Source organism: Chlamydotis macqueenii, chromosome 2, assembly GCF_036417535.1.
Source record: "Chlamydotis macqueenii isolate bChlMac1 chromosome 2, bChlMac1.mat, whole genome shotgun sequence".
NCBI classification, from domain to species: domain Eukaryota; kingdom Metazoa; phylum Chordata; class Aves; order Otidiformes; family Otididae; genus Chlamydotis; species Chlamydotis macqueenii.
In genome coordinates this window covers 144,151,528-144,171,178 of record NC_141557.1, presented here as the reverse complement: position 1 = coordinate 144,171,178, position 19,651 = coordinate 144,151,528, and the positions used below count along the sequence as shown (strand labels likewise).

General features: G+C 38.2%; 1 protein-coding gene across 8 annotated transcripts in view; it reads right to left on the bottom strand.

Moving 5' to 3' along the window:
- The window catches only part of OXR1 (oxidation resistance 1), a 282,379-nt gene that overhangs the window by 60,093 nt on the left and 202,635 nt on the right, over positions 1-19,651 (bottom strand). For 7 of the 8 annotated variants that reach the window (XM_086741158.1, XM_086741159.1, XM_086741157.1 and 4 more), the window contains 2 exons: positions 10,396-10,478; positions 914-1,021 (listed from right to left, as the gene is read on the bottom strand). In XM_086741158.1, coding sequence (XP_086597284.1) covers positions 914-1,021; positions 10,396-10,478 — 191 coding nt within the window. The remainder of the gene's footprint in view (positions 1-913; positions 1,022-10,395; positions 10,479-19,651) is intronic. The other variant, XM_086741162.1, reaches the window with a different exon arrangement.

The window sequence follows — 19,651 nt, the reverse complement described above, 5'->3', positions numbered from 1 at the left end:
TCTGAGGAAAAAGTTCAGACAGAAAGTGTTAAAAGTATAGAACATGCCAATCCAGTGGCTAAGGAAGATCTGCCCAGTTATTTCTCTTGCTATTACTGTACTATTTGAGCAACCAAGAAACAGGCTGGGGAACAACTTCAGAGACATAGGTCTTAGTACTGAATGTTTAAAAAAAAAAAAAAAACAAAAAAAACAAAAACAGAGGTTATTCATTCCTTAAATATATTATTTTGGCCATGGCAGGCATTCAAGCTACCTAGAAAAGTTTTGCAACAGTCGGAAATAAACATGGGATTTTTTCAAAACAGAGGGCTCATACAAAATGGCCAACGATTAATACCATGGTTGACCTATCACTTGTTTCCAGGTCTGGCTTTCAAAAGAGAAGTGAAAAGTAAAAACAAAAAAAGAGGGAAAGAAAAAGATGTTGGCAGTAGTAACTTAGAAGAAGTGAATGATAGTTCATATACTGCTGGTGAAGACAACAAATTTTCAGAGTGGAACAGAAATATTACTCAATTTATTAAAACAGAATTGCAGGCAGTAATATGCAGTCAGGAATGCTGTTGGTAATCTGTACCCTGAATTTGTTTCCTGAGCTACAGCTCGTAAACAACCTGCTATATTTGCAAAGTAACAATTTCGCTTGTAGCAAGTGTTATTATACCATTAAGTATATTTAGTTTTAAAAGCCCTCTGATCTTATTTAAGAGCGACAGGTAGCTTCATTACATGGCTCCTTTTTAGGCAGGTATTTAATAGGCACAAGGAATTCACAAACTAGAGAAAAATGAAAAAAAAAAATCTTACAAAGCCAACAAGAAAAACAGTAAGAGAAGTACTTCAACACTATTTGGTAGACACAGGGAAAGAAGCCTTAGTTGGGTAAGTGACATATATAGTGTAATAGTACCTGTCCAGGAACAACTGCTCTGGAGAAAAGCTTATTTAATTGAACCAGTTCATTGGGTGTTGTATCAAATTTCAAGGCAATACTGTTTAAAGTATCTCTTGATTCCACCTGTATCAATGAGGGGAAAAAAAAAGAAAAAAAAAAACAAGAAGAAAAACAAACTTGTAAGCAGTTAGTTCAAACAGCGGCTTACAAATTTTATCATGTGTAGATATACAGAGATTTTGATGTACTTAAAGTCTTCGTATCTTATGATTGCCCCAAAAAGAAAAAAAAAAAAACAACCAAAAAACAAAACAACCAACTCAAAAGCATACCTACCCCTAAATATTAGCCTATTGCAACCCCATATAAGGGCACCTGCCTTCCCACTATGCACCAGAACTTCTGGTCTATAAAGTCAATACTGGGTACCACTGGACCAATACATGATTGCCTGGTTTCACAGAACCCTTCATTCTCCCTCTTCAAATCCTCTTCTCTGTTCCCCACTTACAGAAGAGCTAAAGCAATCTAAGCAATCTCTATAAATGCAAACACACTTTCTTCCTATCGAGATAAGCCTCTGTTAACTTGACTTTCAAGTAAAAATACATCACTACATAAAAAGCAAAAATACTGAAGCAAAACAGGTCAACCAGTATGACAGCAGATGGAGCATAAGCTTTTAGAGCAGGTGATTCCCAAGTAAGGGAAGGGTTTTTTCAAGCTCTTATTTTCACCTCCATCTCCCAAAATGTATTCAATATGAATCAACAGAGGAAAGCAACGGCAAAAAAAGAAGTTTTATTCATAAAGTATTTCAGAATAAAAATTCATAGCAAGCATTTAAGAAAGGCGAAGATGATATGACAAGGGAGCATACAATAAAAATAATTTAATTGTGTAATGGCAGTGGGCTTCATAAACACTGTATTAAGAAAATAAATTTATCAGTTAAGGGAAGATGAAGCAATATAAGCAAAGCTACATTTGTGTTGCCAAATTTGGGGCATAGCTAGGGAAAAAAAAAATTCACTGACTCCTGTCTTAAATGTCATCTTCTTTGTCCCTCACTACATCTGCAGAAGTTATACACCTTCCACTCTACATAAATAATAAGTTCTAAACTAATTATTCACAGGTTTAATTCTCCTTCTATTTCACGTTATTCACTTAATTTTTCTTGACAATTACAGAAAATAATGCTTTTTTAAAAAAAATTCTCTTTACTTAATTTTCAAGTGAAAAGTAGGGAGAGAGGAAAAAGTGAAAGACACAACCACATTTTTCATAGCGTTATGTTCTACACACAACTGTATCACAATCTGCCTCTGCATACCCACTAGGTACCTTCTGCTCTTGACTCCTTAAAAACGTGGGAGCACCATGTCCTGTATGCCTTATCAACTGTTGCAATGTACATATCCTTTACTTCTGTTTGAATAATTGAACTGGGGCAGAAAAAAAAAAATTAAGGGAGGGAAGGAAAAGTTTTGCAGCACACATGTTTTAATAGCTTTTGGTACTGCTTGCTCTGAGAGCAGACCTTAACCTTACACAGTCACACAGAAAGAAGTGGGGTTTGGAATCAAAAGACTAAAACACTATTTCCATAACAGTACTGCAGTGAAGACAAGTAATAAAGCATATACTGGGCTAGCTTGCTTCCAGCCGTATTCTGCTGTGGGCTGTTCCACTTCAATTAGTATATTCCATGTAACTAATAAGCACTGTATGTTTTGCTCTCAGTAAAATGTAACAAGGCACATTCATTCTTCACAGAAGCAGCCAACATTCTGCACGAGTGGAAGAATACGTATCTACAGGTTAAAGTACTATTTAATATTGGGTGATTAAATATTTAATCTTTTAATACATTGTATTTGCATTGTGAGAATAGCTGGCAAACAGAGTTCCTATTGGCTGCAAAGCAAAATTAGTATATAAAAATTAAATAATTGCTCCTCAAAACGCATTCCTACTTAAACATTCCAAAACTTAATACTGAACAGAACATTAGCCCCCCAAAAAAATTTAGGGAAAGAAACGCTTTCTCTTTATTAACTTTTTTTTCAAAGCTACACCATGTTAGGGAACACACGTTGACAGTACAAGAATATAAAAAAAGTGTAACTGACAGATAAAAAAAGCAAATTATATCCTTTAAATAGAGAAGTGGGTTGTCCTGCAAGAAAAAGTGCTGCAAATATAATGCACTTTGAAAGTTGTTATAGTTCAACAGATTAAAAAAAACCAAAACCAAAGAGGGCAGTTTGGGATACTAACATAATTAAGGATCACAAGTACTTTAAGACAAATTTCTAATTCTATTCTAACAATGCTTTATATAGGAAGCCATTAAGCTAAACAAAGTAGCAAATATCTTTCTCTACTGCTATTTCTGGTATGAAAGACTGCACTGTAGTACCTCTTAGTAATCCAGCACTGTATGATAACACAGATGTGCAAAAAAAGAATATTCTGGTATGTCACTTTTAATTGGTACTAAAGCAGAAATCTAAACAGGACCCAAATCTGACCAGATGTGTACTACTTGTTTCACAGATGAAAACAAAATTGACAACCAAATTAAGGAACAGTAGTGTTTCCATCAGCAGCTCTACGTAATGCAGAAGGTTTGCTAAAACAAACTGTAAATTTGAGATTCAAAAGCTTTGCCCAATTCAAAAGTTTGCTCTCATGTAAATGTTGGAGGACAATGGTTAGCTGCTAGGTAGATATTGCTTAGGTATCACTTACTGATTGAAATATTTGAGATTTTAAACTAACTTACTATATGACATAAAACAAATTAACTGTAAACATTTCATTAAAACCCACAAAACTTAAGACCTTAAAGAGTGCATTCACTCTTTTCAGCCTTCAAAAATAAAACCATCTGGTGAGATCTCTTGGCAACAAAAGGGTTTACCTCACAAATCATGAACACAAGAATGGCAAATATAAGCTTCCTTTTCTTATTTGACTGTAAAGTTTGCATAGGTATGCGATTTCAGAGACCAGCACTGATGTCTTCTAAAAATAAAGAAAATGTTCACATAATAAATACTTGCCAAAAGTACTCCCTACATTCAAAGGTCTATTTCCCCATCCTTGTGCATTCCACTACTTAAAAAAATTAGAATCTGCACTTCCAAAATCTGAAAGAATAACTTTGTGGAAAAAAAGTAGTTTAAGAACTAACAAAAAAAACCGTACCATCACATACCACAGCCACCTCCCAGCTTTTCCAATCATTTTTTCCCCATCAATTCAATACTGGATCAATTTAATACAAGGTCCAGACTAGGACCAGTACTGTTTAACATCTTCACCAATGATGCAAACAGTGGGATTGAGTATACCCTCAGCAAGTTTGCAGATGACGCCAAGCTGAGTGGTGCAGTCCACACGTCTGAGGGACGAGATGCCATCCCATCCAGAGGGACCTGGACAAGCTTGAGAAATGGGCCCATGTAAACCTCATGAGGTTCAACAAGGCCAAGTGCAAAGTCCTGCACATGGGTCACAGCAAACCCTGGTACAAATACCGGCTGGGGGATGAAGAGATTGAGTGCAGCCCTGCCACAAAAGACTTCGGGGTACTGGTGGATGAAAAGCTAGATGTGAGCCATGAATGTGTGCCTGCAGCCCAGAAAGCCAACCACACCCTGCGCTGCATCAAGAGGAGCGTGGCCAGCAGGTCAAAGGAAATGATTCTGCCCCTCTACTCCACTCTTATGAGACCCCACCTGGAGTACTGCATCCAGCTCTGGAGCCCCCATAAGAAGGACATGGGCCTGTTGGAGAGGGTCCAGAGGAGGGCCATGAAGATGATCAGAGGGCTGGAGCACCTCTCCTATGAGGACAGGCTGAGAGAGTCGGGCCTGCTTAGCCTGGAGAAGAGAAGGCTCTGGGGAGACCTTATAGCAGCCTTCCATTACCTAAGGGGGTCTACAGGAAAGATGGGGAGAAACTCTTCAGCAGGGTCTGTTGTGATAGGAGAAGGGGTAATAGTTTTAAACTAAAAGAGGGTAGATTTAAACGGGATGTAAGGAAAAAAGTTTTTACAAGGAATGTAGTGGAACACTGGCACAGGTTGCCCAGGGAGGTGGTAGGTGTCCCATCCCTGGAAACATTCAAGGCCAGGTTGGACAGGGCTCTGAGCAACCTGACCTAGTCAAAGATGTCCCTGCTCCTTGCAGGGCAGTTGGACTAGATGACCTTTGAAGGTCCCTTCCAGCCCAAACCATTCTATGATCCTATGGAAAAGGGCAACAAGTCATTCTTTCTTTCACAGGAAAGAAACTTTATATATATTATATGCATGTAGCTATTCAAATGCTCCTGAATATTAAGAATTTTATATAAATATTTGGATATTAAAGAACCATGTTGAATTTTCATGGGAAAATTTCCCCTTTTCAGGGGAGAGAGGGATGATGAACAGTCATTACATTGTTTCATGATTTTAACATAATGGCAAGATCTATTCAAACACAAATAAACCTCTGAAAAATAACCAACCATGCAAAACCACTATTTTATTCCCCAAAACAATTGGAAATGGACTTGAGCAGGTCAGGTGGTTCTTTGAAGTGGTTCAATACTTCGCTTCCTTCAGTATACTGACTTGAATATAAAGATTGAAAGATACTGATTAACGAAAGCATAAAAAGAAAACAAGAATTGTTAATTCAAGATCACGTTGTTTAATGCATACAAATTCTGCTTCGTACAGTAACTTTTGTTGAAAAAGAGCTTCTTAAAATATAATCAGCTTTCCCATACTCAGTAGCAAGAGCTTTTAGTCATCTCTTATACAGAGATAAGACACATAAGGCCTTATTACCTCGTTACTTCTACCTTACATACATATAAAATAAGTCTAAAATTTTAAAGTCAGTTTTTACCAATATGACTAGATACAGAAAGAGCCACTTAAGATTCACACCTTCCATCTTCCTTTTCCAATAATCTCAAATCAAACACTGTCTTCAAATCATTGTGCCCGATTTGAGCAGAGGTACATCCCACTGAAAAGAGAGGTACATGCCATTACCCCTTTCCCACTTGCAGAACACTACTTACATACCCATGTTTGCCAGGTGTGCTTGTGTGCACTCAGTAGACAAACAGCTTCAGAGCTGACTATGGTTCAAACTTCCTTCATTTCTATCAGATTAGCACCCAAAGTTATCTGAAAACCTGATTTAAACCTGAATTCTCTACAGATATTTTAATTAACTTTACTGTCATTGCATCTCAGTAACTGGAGTTCACTCATTCTTCCATTAAAAATTATACACTGAATACATATGAATCAGAGCGCAGAAAGATTTGTTTGTTTTTAAGTATTTCAAGATTGGCTGTTCAAGAACCAGAAAACAATAAAACAATAGTTTAAGAGTATTAAAAGGAACTAACAAAATTAAAGAGATGGGAAGACTAGAAGGAGGATTGAGTACACGGGGGAGAAGAGGACACAACAACTTTGGTGTCATACTCAAGCCTTTAGAAATATCAGACTATATTAACTAATTGTTAATAGACCTAATTTCTATAACATGCAACAAGCAGAACTTGTAAATATCACAAAACCAACTTCAAACATAATTTTAGAATTAGGTAAAAGATACAACAAATAAAGTCGTATCTCATTATTATGAGCCACGTTTTCTAAATTCCCCAAAACTGCCAGTCAGACAAGAACAGAATCCCTGGCTTTGAAATGGAAGCATCAAGGAGAAAAATAAAATAAAATAAAATAAAATAAAAATAAAATTAAAAAAAACCCTAAGCATGTAGTAGCAGTCTAAACAGCATGTAAAGGCTTACAACAGCCATAAAACCAGTTGAACCAGAAGAGAGACCCTTTAGCACTCTGTAGCCAAGTGAAATCTACAGTTATTCTACAAAGATATTAGCAGATACTTAACATTTATCTGCTCTCAAAACAAACATGTTCAACAAGTCATTACAACAAGAAATTCCAAGTATTCATGTGGGTTCAAAGTCTAGGAACTTTCACCTGTTTGATAATCACCACGAGAACACATGCCACTCACACCTCTTGAGGTAAGAAAGGATCAAAAATTCCTCCTTCTTTTAACTTGAAAAACTGATTTCAGAAGCCCTTGCAGTTTTGTTCTCAGTTTTCGGAGAACCGGTTTCTAACTAAAACAAAAACAAGAGTCCAGATCCATTTTCCAGATGTTGGACCTACTACTAAACAACTGTGAAAAGATAACAGGGCAGGAAGACTAGCAGGTCAACACAGAGGAGTCTGGCTTAAAACTCAGTCTTAATATTCCAGTCTATTATACAGGCTTGTGTGACCTTCATAAATTGCTATTGGGCACTTCTCACAGTCTGGACAACATACTCTGTGTGTTACGGTGCTTATCTGCTATTTCAGGTGAAGAACACAGCCTTCAATCCCCAGAGTTAAAGGGAAGGGAAGTCTTACATTGGAGCTTCCCACACAGATAATTTGATTTATCTGCCTCCACTGCTCACTCGTTGTTTTTTTTTTTTTCCTTCCCCCAACAAGAAGTGCTTTTCCTGTATAGTCTATTGCACTTGAGAGAAAAAACAAAACAAAACAAAAACAAACAAACCACCAAAGAAACCCCCAACAAACTAACTGTAAATAGCCACAATTATTTCCTTTTTCTCCTCAAAAGGAAGAGGGGTTAGAAGGCGTTTGCTGCAGTCATGCAACTGCTACCACACCTGTATCGTTGGTAATCAGTGGCCAACACTGTCTGCTTATGCTCCGTTATTTATCTGTAGCTGCCTCTTCTAACACCTGTAGGCAGACACTGGTTGTGTTTATGCAACATTCAACACAAAATACTTCTAATGCAATGATAATATAACGATGTCCAATAAGCAACATAAAAATGCTATTTTCACAACATAAAAAGGACTCAAAGTTCTAGCTAGTAACAGTAATTCACCTAAACTATTGGCCCTGTTGGTCCTTCGCGCCTGTTCACATCCATCACCTGTGTGCAGAAGGGGAAAACAATTGGCTTGGGGCCCAGTTGTGAATTCTGAAATAACAGATAATATCAATTTGAGTCTAATCTGTTGACTGACATTCAGAAGAAGAGAAAATACAGTAACTGAAAAAAAAAAAAAATCCGTTCACTGTCTAAAGGTGGTTTTCTGTATCTTTTAGAGGCAGTCATTGAAAATTAACTTAGTGACACTCTTTTAAACCTGCTAGCCTGGGCAAGCTTAGGACTTGCCTCCTTCACTTAGTACCACATCTGTTGACATCTTCTTGCTGGTGCTACATACAGAACAGCGGTTCTAAGTTTTATGCTTTAGGAATTTTAGATTAACATCTTTGACATTAACAGCCTTTTGGCTTTATCTTTAAAGACAAAATATATTTTACTGTTTATTTGTCTCCAAATGAATGATTTTCTTTTTTAATAAATTCTCATGAGAAGTGCATTTCACTTTAAAAACCCATAGCTTGCATCAGTGAGATTCCATTTCACTCTCGACTTCAAGCATACAAATAAGCCTTCCCTCCTAAAACCACTGGAAAAACAAACACATTAAATTATTATTAAAAAAAAAAAAAAAAAAAAAAAAGAGAAAAAAAACTCCACTAACTTTTCAACAATACCAGGGGGAGTCTGGTTTCTGCCTTCATCCTTCTACTACTTCTCAAAGCAGCAACACATACAGACATATAAATATGTGTGTGCGCGTGTGTACATATGCGTGTATTGTTGCTTTGAGAGGTACTAGGATTAAGGCAGAAATCAGACATAAGTTAATCTCTCCAAATGGTATGAAGTCTTAAGTAGTAACAGTAGTAAATTACCACAATAGTTACCAGACCTTTCCTACTCACATAGTGAACAGAACCTTGGTTCCTAAAGGTCAGATCTGCATATTCTATTAAGACATATGTGCACGACACATAACTGAAAGCTCTGAAAACTTAATGTTACTTAAGTACTTCACAAGTGAGAGGTACAGCAAGACCAGACAGAATACTGCGTTGTGAAGCTGAAATGCACCATGTTCCATACACACAACAGGCTCCCTTTAGAAGCCAGGCTAAGCTTAAAGACAAAAAGGCTTTGATACTTGTGAATCCTCTTTTTGACTCACAAGGAAGTGACACAATTTAGTAGGTATTAAGAAAGTTATTTTTGTAACTAAAACCCCACCTACTGGAACACAAAAACCTGCAGAAGTACATGACAACTTGACACAAACAAGCTAATTTTAACAAGGAAAGCATAGTGCTTTAGCTCAGCCTGAAATCTTTCATACCAAGGTAAATGCATGCACTTGATGGCAAGACAGAAGCTAAGGGATTTACTGACTGAAGAGGAACTCCAGTTTTACAGAGTTACACCTGAGCCTTTATTCTAATTACTTCAGATGAAATAGGGTTAATGTAATAGAAACAAGTCACATTTACTTTACCATTCTTCAGCTACTAGAACCTAAGCTGCAGAAATTTATTTTTTGACTTTCAACCTCAAGAAAGTCCAAGAAGAACTTCAAGTACGAATCAGTATAGGCCAGAACTATATTACAGTTCCCAATATAAGCCACACTAATGAGGCACTTCTTGCTCCAACACACACATCCTCTGCCTCTCTCCAAATGACTACCACAGCCTTCTCAGCATCTAAACCATATCACAGCTTGGCTTAACGTAACATTAAGAGTTAAGTTTCCTCCATATCTCTTATTCTTGCAATAAGAGAACACCAAGAGGTTGAGTAAAGACCTTTTATAAAGAAGTTCTCATTTTTATTTTATCACATCCAGCTTCAAAAGCATTCAAACATATCTGTGACAGACTTTATTTTAATGTCAACTCTCCAAGTACTATTTATAGGGCTTAATTATATTTCCAGTATATAACAGAAGACAGTTACTTCTCACTTCAGTTTCCCTTAGTAACCACAAACGTGAAAAGCTGACTGCAGCACAGTTTGAGGGTCATTTCAAGAACAGAACAGGCAGAGAAAGGCTCCATTTTCAGATACTGCTGCAGAAACAGATCTTACAGTAAAAGGTAGAGATGTACGAAAAATATTAGGAGAATGCCAGAAGGTCAGTAGCACGATATAGCTTCCCTCTCTCCCCAAACTTAATTTTGTTATTTCTCCTGATGTCAGTTTATTAATAATGCTGAAAGCAGAGAACTTGCATATTATTTTATAATTAAATGTTATTTACTGTTTCTAACTAATTACCTAAACAGTCAGATCGATCAGCTTGTTTTTAAGGGGGGGGAAAAAAAAAAAAGGAAAAAAAACCACAAGCAAAAAAAAGTATTATTCAAGTACCATTAGCTATTTCCAGATTTTAATTCCTGTTAAAATAAGCTATCAGATACACAGAATTCTAAGATTCAAGGCAACGCATATTACTGTTTTGATTATATTTTGCAATTAAACTTTAAGTCTGCACTGGCTATGCTATGACATTCTAACAATAAAGCAGTAACTTACAGAATATTCAATAGTCCCTTTAGGCTTTTGAAAAGACATTCGTCGCCCATCTTTCTTGTCTGGGGTCTTCTTCTGGCCAGTGTCTGAAAAAAATTGAGGCAATGTGCGCGTTAAGTTCATTCTCCTCTCGGTACTGTCACAGGCTGCTGACTGCAGCCCCGTGGGCAGACATCCAATTTACCAGTTACACAGTTTGCTCCTGGTGCCTGTCTAACAGACAACCGGCTGCTAGAACAGGGACCTCGTTCCTCTGCAATGCTCTCAGAATTTGACCAACATAAACCATTGATAACTGGGAATCGATTAGCTGCATAAGCACTGGCTGCTATCCAGGAAGCTATTAATGAAGGAACAGTAAATAGAAGATTGACGCCCCCAGGCAAGCAACATTTCTGGAACTACTGTGTTTAATTGGTTTTATATTGTACCCAGTCGCTTTTGGCTAAAGGGGAGATGGGTCTAGAGCTCTTATACCTTTGATCTAATCAGCTGGCATTTTTTGTCTAAATGCTGCTTGATAAGTGCAGAGTATTTAAAACTTTTTTTGTAAAACAAAGAATATTAGTGCTTAACTTGACAATTATCCTGTCTGTAGCAAACACATACAGTCCATGCACAAACAATAAAGATTCTAAACAAATAACACAACTTAAGAACTCTTCTTTTTATTGGGGTATTGTATTTTGATGACTTCCATTTCACAAGCCAAAACACCAAAAATTTGTACCTGAAGTACACTCTACTTCTTGATACTAATTGGCTTTATATTTATGAAAAAGACAATGCAAAGTGTGCTTACATGATGCAACAGAAAACATTTAATTCTATATCTCTAGAAAAGTGGGGGCTTTTAACATATCAATTTATATACACGCATGCATTTTTTGAGATGAGTCTCTTAAGAAGTTAAGTCTCTGCCACAAAGCCTCCACCTTCAACAGTTAAATATCCACTACTAAGGAGCCCAAGATACTTACACGAACGAAATGTTAGGTTTTCATGCTACAATGAGATTAGCTATACTCCCATTTTGATGCATTCGAATTTCTGTTACTGTAACTGAATCTATTTAGTCAAATATTTCAAATTTAACAGAAAAAAAAATGTTTCAAAATATTTTCTTTTAAAATATTTTAGCATGGCTAGATTGAGAATAGAAAACATGCTATAACTCTATTTATGCCTCATCTGAGGTACTAAGGAAACTTGCTATAAATTGACAGCAACTTCTGTACGTTACTATTTTTAATTGGCATCCTGACTGCAACACTGGAAGAGACTAGACAAATACAAGTTTCATATACCCCTCTCCCAATTTCTACAGGTACAGTTGAAACAATCAAGATATTGGGGGGGGGGAAGCTAACGCAAAATACACAGGGAGTTCTGCAGTGTCAAAAAATAAGAGAAAAATACACATACACAAAACACCTCAGCAAATATCTTACATCTGTTGTACTGGGTAAGCTACAAAGGGCAACAATAAAAGTTATTTCTGCCACATCCAACATAAGTACTCTCCTGGGATGTTTTATATATAACAAGCAAATAAACATTGGACTAATTCTACTTCTCTCATATATTGAAAGAGGTCTGAGGGAGAATGTTCTCATACCTACAACATGAAAATTGATCTATGGATGGTATTAATTATGGTAAGTTTTTATAGCTATGAACGACAGTCAAGACTTTAAGCCTACTTTTAAAAACTTTCTAGAAATTCTGAAAATCTCAACACTGTCATTCTGCACCCCGCTATGCTCATTCAGTACATTAAAAGGTATTTCTTCCCTTATTTACCCATTGGAGCTTTTAAAAAGCTATCTAAAGGAAACTTATTTCTGATTATATTAATAGTTATTAAAGACTCTACAAACATCTCTCGAGGAAGTTAAGCCAACTCAGTAATGAATAAAATACACTAGAACTTTGTGTGTAGACTAACAGTACCCAACATTCTCCTTTTCCAGGTCAAATATTTTGTTACTAAAGTTTCTACCTGACCTTGCAATACAACAGGTGCCTCCTTGGCAAGCTACTGAGAAACCGCAACAGCTGCTAGACTGTAGCTGTTCCAAATTTTTCAGCCCATATCCAAGCTTTGCCAGCAGCCTAATCACTTTCTTTCAACAGCAGTCTGGTTCAAATACTCTTAAGCAAAAGTCAAAGGATGCAGCTGAAGAAAGACTGATCTCATCTAGGATCCCACAGGTGCCTTAATAATCTATATATGGAGCACCCCTATTGTAGGACAAGCATCTTCTTCCCCTGCCCCCCAGTGTTAGATAGAAAAAAAAAGAAGCCCCATACTACAAATGTATATACACACTTAATTTGTATATAGCCCAGTGTTGTTTGTGGTTTTTTTTCCTAACCCAAATTTAAGTTTCCTTTTTCTTCTTACTAGTTCATGTATAACCATCTAAAGAGTTTGCAGAAAGGTGCCACTCAAGAGATCAAGTTATCTTCTCAGTTTCCAGTAACTGAACAGCAGAATAAAGTTTTGCACAAATAACCACTTCTGTTCCTTATGCCAGAAAGGATAAAAGGAAAGTTATTTGCTCTTCAGAGCAGAAGAACCTGCTGCTTTAGACTTCAGAGCACTCTGGTAACTTCAGGAAAGTAAGAGTAGCCAGCGGGCAAGGGTGGGGAAGGGATATCCCTGTTAGAGGCTCCTTGGAGGAAAGCAGATGCCAAGAGAACTCCTACCACAAATTCCCCAGGAGTTTATAATCTGCTGGTTTTCATAGATCTTTTTTAATGTCATCTTCTCCCATACCTAAGACAGAAATTCCTACCCTTCCCATCAGTGTCCGCTTTCATGCCTTCCCTCTGTGACAGCACTGTTTCCTCCCCTCACTCTACGGATACAGGGTTCAACTGTTCCACAACTCGCTGTGACCCAGCGAGGAGAGTGCAGGCAGCACTGAGCTACGTGTGCGCTGACTACGCAGCTGGCCAAGCACCAGGCACGGGCACCAAACCCCACACATCTGCCCACAGACTGAGTGCTCGAGCTGTCTGTTCGTACAGAACCCGTCCATTTCACCTCGCATCTCAGAAACAAAACTAGGAGATATTTCAACTGTGAAAATGGGTCAGTGTAGCAGAAACATGAATTCAACTTCCCTGATGGCACACTGCAAAGCCTCCAACTGTCTCTCGCTGACTGAGTGGGCTATTTATTTTTGAGAGGAAAGTAAATACATCTTTCAGCCATCCCTGTGCCCCTAGAATTCTAGGAAGCACGTGAAAGCAGAAACAACTGCCAGTATGGAATGCGGTGGCCTGAAAAGACCTCAGCACCAATGAGAATCAGTCTCATCTTTTCATTTTACTTATTTTCCTGATGATAACTCTGGTGCACCTGAGCTCATCTTGTTAGATTACACACAATCACTACCTCATCTGCCAGCAGTAAGCCAGTGAGGCTACCAAAGGCTGATGTTCTCAGACCACAGGTACAAGAAAAACCTGACACCACCAACCACACTGCGCACAACCTCAGGAGTCAACAGTGACTTGTCTAACAAGGGGATCTGTGGTGCTAGGTTATCAGATCTCCAGTTGCGCTGTTTCAGATAGAAACAAGACCAGACCTTTTGTAACATCGGTATTGACGCTTTACTTCTGAACTACTGTTTCACAGGACTGGGCCCCTGCAGCAGCTTGAAAAGCTGAAGTGAAAAAGTACATGTCAGATTCATAAGTGACAAGACGATATTTCAGCTGTCTAGGATTTAAGAGACAGATGCAGAAGGCAGTGTTCAAAGTGACACCAGAGCAGTATTTAGTCTGACTGCATGCATACAGAAACTTAAGATTAAATGACTGAAGTGTAAGAATGGTCACTACAATCATCAAACATAACCAAGCTTACTGTTCCAACCTATTTATACAAGATAGGAAAAGGGTCTTAAAGAACATTATGTTTTATGAACATACAGACTTCAATGAGGCAGCTTTGACCTTAGAAGACATAATTGTCAGTGGCATTATTCAACTGAAATTTGAAGACAACTGAAGTTAAATTCCAACACTTGTAAGCAAGTGGATCCTACTAATTGCCTTTGTATGGCCCTGTGCCACTGAATTTTGGTTGACTGAAAATATTCCTGTGGCATTGCTAGTTCAAATTGACATGACAAGAGTAACATTTCTCATTTCTTAGTATGCCATCTGAGCTGAATTGTAGACCTTCATTTTTTTATTTGCTGATGCTTCTAGCACATCCTTTGGACTTCTGGCAGTAAGAGCTGGTAAAGTGAACCCAACATTTGTACTGTGAGTAACAACGCAATGATACATGCTAAGAACTACTTAGGAGCACCTTCAAGCTCTGCATAGGGCAAAACGAATTAAATTTTCCTTTGCCCTACTATTTTTCTGCATCAAGCTTAAATCTCAAACAACTTAAAATGTTTCTCAGCTGCTGATCTTCTATTCATTTCAACGTTAACAGAAATTACAAAGATCACTTTTTCCAGAGGAATAAATTGATAAGTCAAACAAGTACCCTCTGAGACAAAGCAAGTATGCTGGACAAGTCAACAATCATTGTAAATTGTTTACAATTATATAACTGAGCTTAGTATGGTCAAGAACATGAGAAAAAGATTATCACCCACTCCCCTCAATGAGAATTGCATTAGATTTACATAAAAAGGCAGAGGCAGCAGCCTTGTTAAATGCTTGTCTAGGACACAATTTTTCACAGGATCTTAAAAAAACCCATGCAGCACATATAGGGTAAAGATTTTAAAAAACTGAATCACAAGTAAGTAAGGAAAGAAAAGTAGTCTCTCTCTGAAATATTCTCGAATATATTGGTATTTAGCAGCACACAAAACAACTTTCTAACTGATAAAATAGAGGAAGTACAGATATTACATCTGTATTAGATTGGTTCAGCTCAGTAACAATTAGATCTTTATAATCTATTCATAAAGAAACAAGAAAGATTAAAATAGGAAATCTTTATATTCCAGAAGGCTTGGTGACTTGGGGTTCCTAATAGCAGGGGCTACATCTCAGTAGAGCAACCATCTCATCGACCCTTCTCCTCCTCCTGCACTTAAATATGCTTATGCTAATTAACAGAATACTATTTTCAGTTATCTTCCTATGTCTCAGGAACCACAAACAAAGAGGTCCTAATTGTGGCCTCCAAGATGCTAGTAGCCTGCAGTTTTCTAGTCAAAATCGTAGGTTTTCAGACCAAGGCAGTGTCACGAACAATGCCCCCTTTAGTCTCCTCTTACTAAGTAACTGCTACTTTGTGATTCAGTCTTTCCTACCAAGTGATTCATCTCAGAACTCTTGATCCTTATCAATACTCTCCACATGATTCTTCTGTTCACATTTTTCTCAACCAAAACCCTAAACTAAATGTATCCAAGACCTTGTTAATGTTGCATCAGCACTTCAAACACATCAAAACAGCTTTGTCCTGCAACATAGATTCAGTACTGAGCCAAGTTCATTTTGTGATCCCCCTAACATATGACCCTCTCTTCTGCTATCCAGTCAGCTGCACAACACACAGGTAGAAATAATTAAATGCATGATTTCAGGATGAAAAACAATTCAATAGGAACAAATTTAAGCAGGTCACTTCTCCAAATGGCTAGGAGACAAAGCCAGCTCCACGCATGACACTGCTGGTATGCGCATCACATAGGCTTTCTTCTAAAATAACATTTCACATCCAGGGTAAACGGAAGCACTTCATCCAACTTTCAGAGTACGCCACAGTGCGTGTTAACAACAGTAAGCTTCCTTCCCTGATCCATCTGGAAGATGTATATACACAGTTTAATACATTAGGGACTAACTGCTATCTACACCTACCATACAGCCTCTCTGCAGACCAGATGTATATTAATGAAAACTTGTAAAAATCATGACTGCTCTACTGAGACAGCAACGGAAGTAGACTTTTCCAGTTAATAATTATTGTCCACCTCTTTCAGAAATTTAAGGACATGTAGTTGTACATCTTCAGATCTACACAATACCACATAAGCAGTTTGACCATCAAGCAGCAATGCCAAGTTATTCTTAGACATCTTTAGAATTTATACTTTGCCTTATCAGACTTAAGCCAATGGTACCTCATTTCTCCAAGAGCTCACAGTCAGTCAGCTTATCCTAAAGATGGAGCAGACTTGTGCGCTACAACTGCTCTGCTAACATGCAAACAGACCTCCTGTGTATGTGAAATTATACCTACTGCTTCAGTAAACATCTTACTGGACAAGTGTATTGCATTAGGTTTGCACACAACACTGAACTGGCGGAACCAGTCAACATACTGTAGGGCAGTGTTGTCATTCAGAGGGACCTGGACAGGCTGGAGGAAGAAGCTGACAGGAACCTTAAGAAACAAACAGGACAACAGTGCTCTGGACAGGAAGGAAGAGCCCTTTGTGTTGCACAGGTTGGCGCTGTCCCGCCAGGGAGAAGCTCTGCTGCAAAAACCTGGGAGTCTTGGTAGGCAGCAGGTTGAACGCAAGCCAGCAGCGTGCCCTGGCCACAAGGAGGGCCAACAGCATCCTCAGCTGTATTAATATGAGCGCAGCCAGCAGACAGAGCACCAGAAAGAAGTAGCTATTCTCCTTAACTTGGTGCTCAGACTGCTTTTGGAATACTAACTCTAGCATCCCTGTCCTCCTCCCCTCCAGTCCCTGTCAGTATAAAAAAAAAGATATCAATAACAAAAACTACTCCAGTGAAGGGCCACCAAAGTAGTCAGGGGCTATGAGAAGGGGCTAAGAGAATAGAGCTTCTCCAGCCTGAAGAGGAGATGGTTTTGAAGGACTGTAACAGCAGCCTGCCCGCACCTTCTAGAGAACTTCCCCACACGTGTCAAAATGACAGAGCCAAGCTCTTCAGTGATCTATAGCAGGAGAAAAAAAAGACAACAGACAAAATGGACAAACAGAAGCTTTTAACTAGATAAAAGACAAAAATATAATTGTGCAGTGCAGTTGTGCAGTTTCCATCCTTGGATGTGTTCAAGCCCAAATGGATAAAGTACTGAGAAACCTAGCTTGAAGTCATCATCTTCCCTACTTTAAGCAGGACTAAACAGTCTTGTTTGCAATTCTGGTTATCTATAACTATGATTCTTCTCATATTTTTCTTGTCAGGCAACATAGACACATAAGGCCACCATCAAAATAAGTTTTGCAGCTGTTTTTAAGGCCACCTCTTCCCTTGCCTCCCCAAGCTAAGCCAGAGGGAGATCAACACATATAACACAGCAAGGTGTGTCACTGATGAACAGAGGTATGATTCATACATGTAGAAAGGCAGCCATGAGCATGCAAGTTCTCAATAAAACATCAGCTTCAAAACTGCTTTAATATTAGAAACAGGAATTAACCACAAAAATTAAGATAAAAATGCAACATGACACATTAATAAAAAAATGCAATATAGTCAAGGATACCAGATTACTAGAATAAACCATACTTCGTTTACAATTCTTGGTCTGTTTTTTACCATTCAGTAGGAGTCTGACATATTGAATGTTTTAATGAAGTTCAGTTTATACCTGTTTCAGTCACCTGCTAGATTAGTTTATAATCTATGTAAAAATTCACTAAAGTGAAGAACAAAATAGAAAGTAGCAGAATGGAGGGGTATATTAATGAGTTTCCAATGGACTAGTTCTTAAAACAGTTCAACTGCACCTGAGCAAACTTGGAAACACATCAACAGCAAAGGCTAGGCAAAAGCACACCCAAGGAATTCTGTAGCCCCAAAGCCTGGAGAAGAAAAAGCAGGGCAAGATCACAGAATCATAGAAACTCAAGGTTGGAAGAGACCTCCAAGATCAAGTCCAACCATCAACCTAACACCACCACGCCTACTAAACCATGTCCTGAAGTGCCACATCTACACGTTTTTTGAACACCTCCAGGGATGGTGACTCCACCATTTCCCCAGGCAGCCTGTTCCAGTGCCTGACCACTCTTTCAGTAAATAAATTTTTCCTCATATCCAATCTAAACCTCGCCTGTCACAACTTAAGGCCATTTTGTCTTGTCCACTCACTAGTTACTTGGGAGAAGAGACCAACACCTACCTCCCTACAACCTCCTTTCAGGTAGCTGTAGAAAGCAATGAGGTCTCCCCTCAGCCTCCTCTTCTCCAGACTAAACAATCCCAGTTCCCTCAGCTGCTCCTCATAAGATTTGTGATCCAGACCCCTCAACCAGCTTCAATGCCGTTCTCTGGATATGCTCCAGCAACTCAACGTCCTTCTTGTATCGAGGGGCTCAAAACCACACACAATAATCAAGGTGCAGCCTCACGAGTGCTGAGTATAGGGTCACAATCACTTCCCTGCTCCTGCTGGCTACACTGTTCCTGATACAAGCCAGAATACTGCTGGCCTTCTTGGCCACCTGAGCACACTGCTGGCTCATGTTCAAATGTATTAGTACAAAGCATAAGATGAAGTATACGATCATTTAACATCACATACACACAGCGAATAGTCACGAACTTCTATAAACTAGTAGCGTGTAAGTCGGAAGAAGAGATCGTGCATACATTAACATATCACAAGATGACTGAGTCACCAGCCTGATATGTTCCAATATCACATTTGCTTCTTATGCCTGTACCAACTGAGGTATTTTCAGACATGAAAGTGAAGCATTATCGTCTTTGTGCTGGTACATTTCACATGCACTTCATCCAGAACAGCATGTACAAGAAAACTTGCAGAACTGTGTCTCCCCAGTTTGAAGCATCTCTCATACTTTATCATACACCTGTTAAAGTTAATTTCTTAGAAGTGAAGTACTGAATAATTATGAAGTGAGGAACTATCCTACCTTGTTCTTATGTCTGCTTTATGCTGAGACCAATTTTTAGAAAGGAAGAAATTAACTTTTACAGCAGTATTTGACAAGAGTACTACAACTTGGCCTTGCACATTTATCTTTCGAACGCACTGCTGCTACCTTCACCATAGTGAAGCACATGGCTTACTGGATATACTGTGTATGGTTATTTTACCAATCAAGACTTGAAGGCTGACAAGAAAAAAATGTAAATAAACCTACAGGCCACATGTTTCAGAACTGAACAATTCACTTGAGCCTGAAGGAGAAAGACAAGAAAAATAAATATTTTCACAGAAGGCAGCTAGAACAATTTCCCTGACAGACTGGTTAAGAGGATTCTTCCAACAAGGAGTTCTGAATAACTGATTTTAATTTCTTTAACTTCTGTACTTAAT